Below are 12,092 nucleotides of genomic sequence, written 5' to 3'. Positions count from 1 at the left end.
GCTTAGCTTGCCATGAAATGTTGAAGGAGGCAGGGAGGAGATGAAGGCAAAGCCAGGAAAGAAAGACATGCAGAAAGGACGTGAAGTGGGGTGTGGCCATGCAGTTTTGTGGTTGGAACGGAAAGCAGAAATGCTAAGATGTAATCTGAAAGCTATTCCTTGCTATGCCAGAGACTATATGTGTGGGCCTAACGTGGGACACGTAGACCTTTTTTGATGCCAGGCATTGTTGTTGGACAGGGTGGATACTTTTCTAGGGTGCTATCTTGTAAAAGAGCACAGTCAGGATACCTTATGGCTATCTAACTACCTTGTAAAAAGCCAAAGGTGGTTTAGTAAAAGGTCAAAGATGGCTTAGTAACTTTTTGATTGCTTCTCCCTCAATTTAGATTGGAGAGTCAACATTTAGGCAGACCATCTACTTTAGACTACAGGTGAGTTAATTGATCAGAAATAAATCAAAAACAGAATTGGTGCTTCTGTTGCTCCTAGATTGAAAAACTAAAAACTTAAAATCAGATTTGGTAGTCATAGTCTACTTGCATTAGAGTGCTACTGTTCCATTAAAATGTTAAAGTAGGATTGGAGAAGATTGGTTGGAATTCCTTCCTGATGAAATTCCCATGTTGTATGAATTTGAGCCAGATTATATCTCTTTTTGGTTTCAGCTAAATTAAGAATAGTTGAAAGAAACCATGAAAAATGTCCTAGGCAGGAAAGGTGGGACAAACATGTAAATAAATAAAATAAATACAATTGTTTAAAAAATCAGAAAGAATAACTATTTTCTATTTGTGAATTTCAAGACAGGTTTTAAACTCCGAGCACATTCAAAAACCAAGGTGTTTGATCTTGTTGAATCTTGCCAGGTAATCCCCGAAATAGAATAGAATAACAGAGTTGGAAGGGACCTTGGAGGTCTTGTAGTCCAACCCCCTGCTTAGGCAAACCCTACACCACTTCAGACAAATGGTTATCTAATCTCTTCTTAAAAACTTCCAATGTTGGAGCATTTACAACTTCTGGAGGCAAGTTGTTCCACTGATTAATTGTTCTGTCAGGAAATTTCTCCTTATTTCTAGATTGTTTCTCTCCTTGATTAGTTTCCATCCATTGCTTCTTGTTCTACCCTCAGGTGCTTTGGAGAATAGTTTGACTCCCTCTTCTTTGTGGCAGCCCCTGAGATATTGGAACACTGCTATCATGTCACCCCTAATCCTTCTTTTCATAAGACTAGACATTTCCAGTTCAAGCAACCGTTCTTTATGTTTTATCCTTGAGACCCCTAATCATCTTTGTTGCTCTTCTCTGCACTCTTTCTAGAGTCTCAACATCTTTTTTATATCGTGGCGACTAAAATTGAATGCAGTATTCCAAGTGTGGCCTTACCAAGGCATTATAAAGTGGTATTAACACTTTACGTGATCTTGATTCTATCCTTCTGTTTTATGCAGCCTAGATGTTTTATGCAACACTGCTGGCTCATATTTAAATGATTGTCCACTAGGACTCCAAGATTCCTCTCACAGTCACCACTATTGAGCAAGGTATCACATATACGGTACCTGTGCATTTTGTTTGTCTTGTCTAAATGTAGAACCTTACTTTTTTCACCATTGAATTTCATTTTGTTAGATAGCGCCCAATGTTCAAGTCTGTCAAGATCCTTCTGTATCTTAAGCCTGTCTTCTGGAGTGTTGGCTATTCCTGCCAGCTTGGTGTCATCTACAAATTTGATGAGTTCCCCATCTATCCCCTCGTCCAAATCATTGATGAATATGTTAAAGAGTACTGGGCTTAAAACAGAGTCCTGGGGTACCCCACTGCATACCTCCTTCCATGTAGATGCAGTTCCATTGAGAACTACACGTTGAGTGCGGTTGGTCAGCCGGTTATGAATCCATCTGGTGGTGATGCTGTCTAACCCACATTTTTCTATTTTATCAAGTAGTAGGTTATGGTCTATTTTGTCAAATGCATTACTGAAGTCCAACTAAATTATATCAACAGCATTCCTCTGGCCCACTAGTTTTGTTGCTTTGTCAAAGAATGCAATAAGATTAGTCTGGCATGATTTGTTTTTGACAAACCCAGGTTGGCTTTTGGTTATTACTTTGTTTGCTTCTAGGTGTTTGCTGATTTGTTGCTTGATTATCTTTTCCAGAATCTTCCCTGGTATTGAGGTCAGGCTGATAGGTCTATAATTTCCTAGATCTATTTTTTTTCCTTTTTTGAATATGGGAACTACATCAGCTCTTTTCCAGTCCTCTGGCAGTTCCCCTGTGCTCCAGGATCTTTGAAAGATATAGTTCAGTGGAGTGGTAAAATTCAAAAATTTTTGCTACCGGTTCTGTGGGCATGGCTTGTGGTGGTCATGTGACTGGGTGGGCATGGGCAACTTTTTTTAAAAACTTTTTAAAGTATTTTTACTACCTATTCACCCGAACCGGTATTTAAAAAATCCTTTAAAAAAGTAAAAAAAAAAAAAAAGGTTCTGACGATTAATGCTGTGCTGTGCGATCATCAGAACCTTTTTTTTTACTTTTTAAAAGCATTTTTTACTACCGATTCGGGTGAATAGGTAGTAAAAAAATGTTTTAAAAAGTTTTTTAAAGAGGTTCCAATGATCGTGTGGCCAGCTGTGATCGTCGAAACCTCTCTTTTTCTACTTTTTAAAGTATTTTTTTACTACCGATTTGCTCAGACTGGTAGTTTTTATTACTATTGGTTCATCCGAACCAGAGCAAACTGGTAGCATTTCACCCCTTGTTCAGTGATTCTGAGATCACATCTGCAGGGTTCCTTCAGAACTTTGGGGTGTAATGCCTTTCGTCACTCCTATTTAATATGGTAATTATGAAGGGAGAGAGAACAGTTGGCTGTTCTCTGTTAAGAACCATCCTATGAAGACTTTCTCAAGATAAATGACAACCAAGCACTGAAGCATAGTGATCATTATTATGCGAGGTTTATCCAGTTGTACTGAATCGTGTAATTCAGAAATAGAGGAACTATTGCTGAGAAAAGTCATTACCAGGGACAAGGAAAAAAAGAAGTGTATGATACTCTGTTGGACTATAGTCATTCCAGTTTCAAATTATGTATTTTCCTTTTTTAAAAAATCAAAGGCAGAATTATTAAATTGGAATCTAATAATCCCTGTGAGTCCTGTTAGACTAACTATGGAAGAAAGGAAAGAATTGGAGGCACTTCTATTTATTTCCAAATAATCTGATTTCTGTTTTAAATATTCAGGAAAAAAAAGAAATTTTGTAGATGTGCCAATTTATAGCTTTTCTGTTTTTCTGAACTGCCTAAGATGTGAATGTATTGCTATTTGAAGTTGGTGTTGTTATGCACGCTAAGTCTAAATATCCACATCTAGAGTAAAACAAATGGAAAACACAAAACCACAACATAATTCAATCATTGTTTACCAGAAAAATATATTAAAGTGATTTAAGATTATCACCAATGTCACTTGCTGCTTTTATTTTAGATTTTGGATATTTTTATCTGTTCGTTTGTAGCTCAGCCATGCGGGGGCCGCTTGAATTCCAAAGATGCTGGCTACATCACTTCACCCGGCTATCCACAAGACTACCCGTCCCATCAGAACTGTGAGTGGATCATTTATGCCCCAGAACCCAACCAGAAGATCACCCTCAACTTCAACCCTCACTTTGAAATTGAGAAACATGATTGCAAGTAAGCAGTTCTTTTTTTTTTTGTCTCCTACTGCCCCTGTCCTTGACTTGGGGGAAAAAATCCAGTCTGTTCCTCCTAATTCTTGGCCTCTCTTTACTCCCACTGTATGATTAGCGTAATATCTTTATAAAAACTGATACTGTGATTGGAGGAATTTAGATAATGTGGATGAATGGGAGGTTGAAACTCTGAAGCTAAAATTGATGGTGCCATTCTGCAAAGTTGCAAGTAATATATCATGCTTGGAATGTAGCTATTAAGCAAAAATTTCTGATAAGCCATTAGTATATCTTACACTGCATGCATGAACACAGATTAGAGGTCTTATTCAGTGGTGGGATTCAAATAATTTAACAGCTGGTTCTCTGCCCTAATGATTTCTTCCAACAACCAGTTCGTCAAACTGCTCAGAAAGTTAACAACCGGTTCTCCCGAAGTGGTGCGAAATGGCTGAATCCCACCACTGGTCTTATTTCTATTCTTTGCTACATTGCAAATAAGCACAGAATCAGGGAGATGGGGAACGTGTGAATCATATTATGGTGCCTGACATGGCCTTGGCTCTCAAGGTCTTTTTTCTGTCTTACTGAGCATTTAGTAACTGCCTAAACAGTTATACAATGCCAGTATTTTCAGTTTCCTTATATTTGTTCATCCATCAGAGGTAGAAAAGAAAAAGCTACTTTTTAAAAAAAGAAGATGCAGGAATAAGAGTTTCATCAGAATCAGCTTCATGTTTGGTTGGGAGTCTTATGTTTTGTTTTTTACATAGGAGCAAATCTATTGGTAACATATTTAGAATCACACTAGACAATCCATGCTCTGTTAGGTCAGTGTTTCAAGAACTATTCTGTTACCTAAACGGAGAAACAGAATGATCCCTGGTGGGCAAAAAGCACTGAGAGGAGGGGCAATTTCTGAATTCCTGCCAGCTTCCCCAGTGACTTTGCTTGTGGGAAGCTAGCAGGGAATATCACAAATCATTCCTCCTCCTCCTCCTCTTCAACTGACCCAAGGAACGGCCTGCCACTCTTCTTGGGGGAGGGGAAACTAAGAGAGCCACAGACTGCAAGGAAAAGTAATTTAGAGATTAGTTTTGAAAATTGCAAGGTGTGCTGACATTCAATTCATAAGACAGTAAAGCACAGAGACTGAAGCTTGGAAAATGTAGCTTTTGGTTCTCGGCAAGCCCTGTATGTACATGTTTGATAGGATTTAACATAATTGGTTCTGTTGTTCCAGTACAGGTAGTCCTTGATTTATGACCACAATCAAGCCCAACATTTCTGTTGCTAAGAGAAACATTTGTTAAGTGAGTTTGCCGACCTATCTTGTAACGGTTGTTAAGTGAATCACTTAACAGTCACTTAATTTAACAGTTGTTAAATTAATGACTTAGTCGTTAAACGAATCTGGCTTCCCCATCGACTTTGCTTGTCAAAAGGTCACAAAAGGGGATCACATGACCCGGGACACTGCAACCATCATAAACATGAGTCAGTTGCCAAGCATCTGATTTTTGTACACCTGATACTGCCATAAATGTAAAAAATTGCCATGAGTCACTTTTTTCAATGCCATTGTAACTTTGAATGGTCACTAAATGAACTTCTGTAAGTTGAGGATTACCTGTATAGCCAATTCCCATTGGTGGATACTTTGGTGATTTTGTATAATAAAAAGACTAAAGAAAAAACGGATTATTTTTATAGCATGACAATGGCATTTTTGGTTTTTTAACTCAAAAAGAGTACAATTGGGTTTCCAGTAATTGGCCAGGTACAAATCTTTAAAAAAAATATTGATGGCAAGTGCCACTTCTCTTGCAGTGGAAAAAAACACACCTTTCCTAACATTTCCTCTCCCATCTGGTTAGCAAAAAGTACTATAGACTCTTTCGGCAGCTTGTCTCCTCGGTTTGGTTATTCATGTGCTATACATTTTTTATAACTAGAAAAGTGTTTTCTCTCTGCCTTCAAAAATCAGACAGATTCTACAGCACTTGGTGAATTGCAAAGCCAGGGAGCTTGATGTCCAAGAAAAACAATTAGCAGCTAGTAAGAAATAATTAACCGCTTCAGCGAGCACCATTAAAAGCATGAATTAATGAGGTAGCCCCTTGGGTTTTATAGCTCTGTTTGAATGTCTGTGGCCTAGAGGCTGTCTAAAATATTTTGCTTTTCTTGAATGTCTAGATCTGATCCTGCAGTCTTTTCATGTGGTTTTAAGTCCTACTTATTTCTGAGGGGGTGGATAAATTGAGTTGATGTGCTGGTTGATGATACAGCAGTTTGATTTTTCCAAAATAATAAATAATTTCCTCTGTAGGTGGGGAGAAATGCTGGGTTCACGTTTTAATGTAAACCTAGTTAATTGATGCTTCTGTACTATTTTAATTGTGTTAAAACGTAATTATTCTTTGACATGCGTATATCTTTAATGAACATTCACTCAACTGTGCACAAAATGCTTTCTGATTAAGGACATTTCTTGTGAAACACATTTAGTAGGGGAAATGTGCCTAATCTTTGTTAAGTTTTACATTTAAAAGAAGGAACTGGAAAAATAAGAACAGAGAAATTAAATTTATCCCTAAGAAAAAATAGTGTAAATTCATATAACTGACAGCTTGAAATTGCTTGCTTAGATCCTTGTTGGTACAAGTTTAAACTGCTCAGTTCATTTTGGAATGAAATTGTTTTTATCATCTTGGTGGCTATCCAAGATTGGTTTTGTTGGACCTCTCAATGTCTTTTAATATACTTTTTAATATTGATAGTTTTACAGACCTTGTTTTCTCTAGCACTTGGAGCAGCTTACAAGGGTATCTGCCATCACCTTGAATGAAAACAGCTAGAGATCACTCTGCGTGAAGGAAATAACAAGCTTAATTCAGACATTATACTTCATCATGGTTTGGTCTAAGTAATAGTTTTAAAGCTAAGCTGCAAAGAATTAGAACTGTGTTCTCTTTTTGCTGGTTAGCTCTATTTTGGTAATTTGGAGCGGGACCATATTGCAGCTATCTATCCAATATTGCAGCTTCTTGTGAATTAGAAAATAGTGTTTCTTCTTCAAGTATTTTTTTAAGTTGGAAGAAATGGGGAAGGTGTATACATGTTCTCTATCCATGCTCCTTGGGTCATCATGCCTGTTTGCTAAAACCCCTGTCCCCACCCAAGTGCCCTCTGTCTCCTGAGTCCTTTGCAAATCATCAACTATGTGAAGGCCAGATGTGATGCAGTATACAGTGGGAGCAACTATATTTCTGTTTTAGAGGCTTCTGGAGGCAGAGTAATGGCTTATGATTACCTTGATAATTGTTATGTTTCATCAAATGACACTCCAATCGGACAAACAAACTCATTTTTACCTCCAGTTACATCTTCCGGCTGATCCCAAATTATGGCGTTCTTCTATTCTCGGCTATGGAATATATGAAACATATCAAAATAACAACGGCAGGTTTGAAGCGGGTGGTATATTTCGATTGGCTTGACTATCAGGAAACCTCCCTGTGTGACTCCTAATCCAGCAGATTTGTATCATATGGAGAGGTTTGGTCTTGGTCAAATTAATATGACTGTCCCTCCCATTCAATCCTCCAGCTGAGATAAAGGCTGGAGAGCTAAAGCAACAGGTTCAGATGTTTGTTCTGCTTTCATTTCTGCTAACTCTGCTAACTCCTTGTCTAGGTACTCCCTAAGAAAAATAAAAGTTTAATATGATGAAATTTAGGATCCAAATGAAACATTCATTCTGCCTGAGAATCCAGGAACTGCAATAGCAGTTGAGTTATAATCAGTCAAGATACCTTGTTCCATATTTAAAGGGAAAATAATATGCTTGTCCTATAGGAGAGTTGGCTTAAATGCTTAGAATGAAAGAATTTACAGCAGTGTATTCATGGGGAGAATCACACGTCTATTTTATATCAGTCACAATTTGTCCTGGGAGGCAATCCTCTAATTTATTATTCTTGCAATGTCACTTCTTCTCATAATGTCTGTGTGTATGTGTGTGTGAGAGAGAGGGAGTCACATTACTGCCAAGGCAATAACCCATTAGCCATTTTAAAATAATTAATCATGAGAGAGGCATAGTCCAGCATTGGAGAAAGGAAACACACACCCTAAATGTAAATCAGCATACAAAGAGAGAGAGAGAAAAAGTGGGGTGGGGGAAGCTGTGAGTGCATGAAACGGTAGAGAAATATTTTGGAAAATAGGGCATTTTTGCTGTTATTTGAGGATTTCTTACAAAGTTTATTTTGAAAGACTGTTTAAGAGAATTGAAGCGATTATGATAACAAAAGGTACCGTACAGGTGTATAATTTATCAGTAGCCAGATTTTCACTAAGGCTCTTTAATCTACTTACTGGGAGGATTAAATCCACACCAAACTTTATAGAGCCTCTCTACTTCTAAGCAGGCTTGCAGTGATAGATTTTGATCTTGGAAAGTACAACACTCACTTGCACAGAACAATTTAAACAATTCTACTGCCTAACAGCAGCTGCTGTTTTATTATGTAATTGGTAGAAATTTTGCTTATACATAAATAATGGGACATCCTGCATTAGGATTGTAATATAATTCTATGTAATTTGCATAATGTCCCAACATAGTCAGCTTAATCTTTCACAAATAAATGATCATAAATTTGTTTTGGTTAGGCCTTTAAAAGCCCTCTGTGATTTCAATTAATTTTTAAAACATATTTTTAAGCACTTTTCCTGAAAGTGCCTGCTATTTCTTTCCCTTTGCCTTCATGCATTGAAACGTCATTACTCCCAGTGATATATTATCCATGCAAAATAGGGCTGCACAGCTCTATTCCAGTTCTTGGTTGATCTTTGCCTTGGAAAGGCCTTCTAGCACCTGCACTTCTCAAAGTATATAAACCAAAATCAAGAAAAAACAAACAGTCAGAACAGAAGTAAAACTGTTTTAATTTAAATTGAATTCTAATTAAATTAATTAAAATGGTTAATATGTCTGTTTCTGAATGTTTTCTTCCTTTGATCCCATGAATGGAATGTGAGAAAATTTGTGGGAGAGCTCCAAATCCCCAAGGTCCTCAGTTTATATCATCGGTTTTAATCAAAGCAATCTTTTACTCTAGAGCTTATCAAAGTGTTGTCCAGAGCAGGGGTCTCCAACCTTGGTTCCTTTAAGACTTGTGGACTTCAACTCCCAGAGTCCCTCAGCCAGCAAAGCTACCACTTTAGTACTGAGTCTTGATCAGGGATTCTGGGGAAGGGAGATTTACCAAGATGATGAAAGGTCTGGAAATCCACCGTTTGAAAGGATCTGTTAATGGATATGGATACATTTAACTTACAGAAAAGATGAATATAGCCACAATGTATGATAGTAGTTTGAAGGATGGTCATGAAGAAAAAATAGTGGAATCATTCTCTGCTGGCCCACATAAACAGGACAAGAGCCAGTGGGTTAAAATGAAAAGAAGCAGATTTAAGCTACATGTCAAGAAGACCTGTAGAAGTGGAACAGCCTGCCATATTAAAGAATGAATTCTCCTTCCTAGAGCTCTTCAAAGAGAGACAGGATGGTCATCTGTCAGTGATGTCCTAGTGGGGCCCTTTGGACTTTAGGAGACTGTGACAACCCCGAATTCTTTGTTTCTGTGATAATCAGTGAGGCCATGATGTAAATTTTGGGGGGGACTTTCCGGTTGCTGCCAAGAATTCTTCTGAGCGGGGATCCCTGTAAGCTTTTCTATGCTGCTATCAAGAATTTAGTTATTCTCTGTCTTGTCATGATGTTCTTTGTAGGGAATAATGTCTCCCTGTAATTTTCAGTCCCCTGGTAAATTGATGCTAGGGAAAGATCAAAACATAGCTTGGTTACTTTATGATGATATAGTCCTTTCCCATGATCCATGGCTGGCCAGGGTCATACATGTGACTGCTTCAGGAATTGGTTGCAGCAGTAACAGCAGCAGCAGCCAGATGATACTGGAAAAATAGTTTTGAAAAGGGAATACGTTCAAAAGTGTTTTGCAGAAGGCATTTCTTCCCAATCCCAATGACTAGTGAAAAATCAAAACCAGGATTCTTTCCTTCCTGCCTTCCTTGTCTTCAGATTTACTGATCGTAATCAAGGGCTTAAAGAATTAAAAGCAAAACAGAATTAAAGCAAATGCACTATTCTGTTTCCCATATGAACCCTCTTTTGCTTATTTATATGGAGACCCATTCATTCATCCCAACAGTCCGTTAGGAACTGTTAATTAGGAAAATTAGGAAGAAGCCCCCTTGCCTTGAGGCCTTCCTTACCATGGAAGGAATCATTTGGCCCTGTTCAAGCCTCTTTGCTCCTCCCCTCCCCCCAGCTTTGTTTCTGCTTGAGGAGAAAGCACTTCAGTTTGGGGAAGTACTTCCAACCCCAAGGAAATTGGCGTCCTTCCGTTATCAACGCCCAGGGTGGGCTGCAATAGGCACAGTCAGGATGTTGAATACTTGCTTTTTCTGAAATGAAGGCTGGAGGCTGAGCTATCGTCTGCCCTGCTGCTCTTTAGAAGCATCGACACAGCAGCCAACTGAAAGCAAAAGGGGAAAAAGAAACAGAAGCACTGATTACAAGCGTGCCAAACTATTTGGAAATAATGGTAATAACCCAAGTCAGCTTGCCATTTCTTACCCTCCATGCAGTGAGTGCAGCTGCTGTTTTCCCTCTTGCTCTCCTTCAAGTATCCATGCTGGGAAGGGGGTGGTACGTATTTGCTTGTTGAATTGGGAAGCTGCATCTCATTGGAAAAAGAACAGACTGTTGTGGTTCTGTTATATTAGATTAAGCAAAGCTCCACGGCCTTGCCTCTCCCAAGGTTCATTTTCGATCTGGAAGGGAGACTTGAACTTGTGGAGGCTGAGCATCCTCCCCCCAGCCCAGAGTTCCCCTTGGTCACGTAGCTGGCATAATGGCTGCTTCTCATTTCTTTGACACTGCCTAGGTTGGAAAATTTGACTCTGAAACCTCATCAGTATGTGAATCACTGCAGGGAAGGCCTTCCTTTCTCATTCACCCGCTCCCTCCCAACAGCATCTTTCAAGTTTAGGTTTCAGTTTGGAATCCGTATGCATGTATTCTCTTCCCCAGTCCCGTAGCCTTCCAGTTTCTGAATTAAGGCTGCTGAAATATGTGTCTCACTGCTCCACGCTGGGCTACTCATCATGCGGAAGGATCGTATAGGGCATTCTGATGGTTTTTTGTTTCATGTTGGTATTGTGGATGTGGGGCAGTCTTTCTCCCACTGCAAAGAAATTGCTTCAAGGGAAGATTGGTTAAAACCAGCCCAAATTTTTTTCTCTTGTCATTATTCAATTCTGTTCAATTGTGAGTAACCCAAGGGACATCCTGGCATGGGTAGCTCAGAGCCTTCCTCAATGATAGCTTACACCCCCCTCTGGTGGTGACATGGCAGGGAGGGCATGCAGCCTTCTGAGACTTCTTCTCCTGCAGGGGAGAGAGAGAGTGGCTGAACTTGGGAGAGAGACTGTGAAGTTGTCACCAAGTTTTTAAATTCTTAAATGTGTTCACCTTGAACTGAACTTCCTCTTTTGCTCTTGGTTGACAAAAATAGAATGCTGTGTGAAGAATTCACACAGGGAAATCACACAAATCATTGCAGAAAACAATGAACCCACCTTAAAAGGCCAGGACAGTGAGGCTTCAGAAAACTGGTTTTAAATGTAATCAACGCTAGATGTATTATGCATTGTACCTTAAAATTGCTCTCTTGATCCTGAAAAATAGATCAAATGCCTCCAGAGTATATTAACAGCATTGATTTAAAATCCAAACTCTTGTTCTCTCATTGTGCTAACATTACTCCTTAATTATTCCATTGAGTTTAAAGCTTTTAGTTTTATAGGGAAAGTGCAAAATTTTACAGAAGGTATTCTGCATTCTAAAGGCAATCAACTGGAATACTGGCAGAACTGAATTAATGATAGTTCAGGAATTGAAATCATTTGAGGGATATGGGCTAATTTTCCCAAGTTAAGATCTTGCCTACTAGATTTCTTATTCACCTTAGAAAAGCATCATATTAATATCTTTCTGTCTAACTACCCTGGACTCTGTTTCAGCAGAGAATTGGATGAAAATGAAGCAATCAGTGTTTCTTAGCATTTTTGCTTAGAAATAATATGCTCTCATATTAGAGTTACTGGTAGCTCTAAGTAAGTTTGTTTAGTGTTAGTGTGTACAACCTGCAGATTTTGCTGAGGGTTATGATGAAATAGGCTATGTCAAGAATTTCTTAGCTATCTCTTGGATCTATTTTCTTTATACTAATGAAAATTAAGCTGCTTGAATTTAATTCACTAGAAGAGGTTTCCTCCCAGAATGGGGAAATC

At 38.6% G+C, this 12,092-nt stretch overlaps 1 protein-coding gene across 4 annotated transcripts in view; it reads left to right on the top strand.

Annotated features, from left to right (window-relative positions):
* NRP2 (neuropilin 2) overlaps nucleotides 1–12,092 on the top strand; it is a 211,765-nt gene that overhangs the window by 40,173 nt on the left and 159,500 nt on the right. For all 4 annotated transcript variants that reach the window (XM_058186640.1, XM_058186632.1, XM_058186658.1 and 1 more), the window contains exon 2: nucleotides 3,531–3,708. In XM_058186640.1, the coding sequence (XP_058042623.1) occupies nucleotides 3,531–3,708 (178 nt within the window). The remainder of the gene's footprint in view (nucleotides 1–3,530; nucleotides 3,709–12,092) is intronic.

This window comes from Ahaetulla prasina, chromosome 1 (genome assembly GCF_028640845.1).
Source record: "Ahaetulla prasina isolate Xishuangbanna chromosome 1, ASM2864084v1, whole genome shotgun sequence".
NCBI classification, from domain to species: Eukaryota; Metazoa; Chordata; class Lepidosauria; order Squamata; family Colubridae; genus Ahaetulla; species Ahaetulla prasina.
This window is presented reverse-complemented; position numbering and strand designations above follow the sequence as displayed.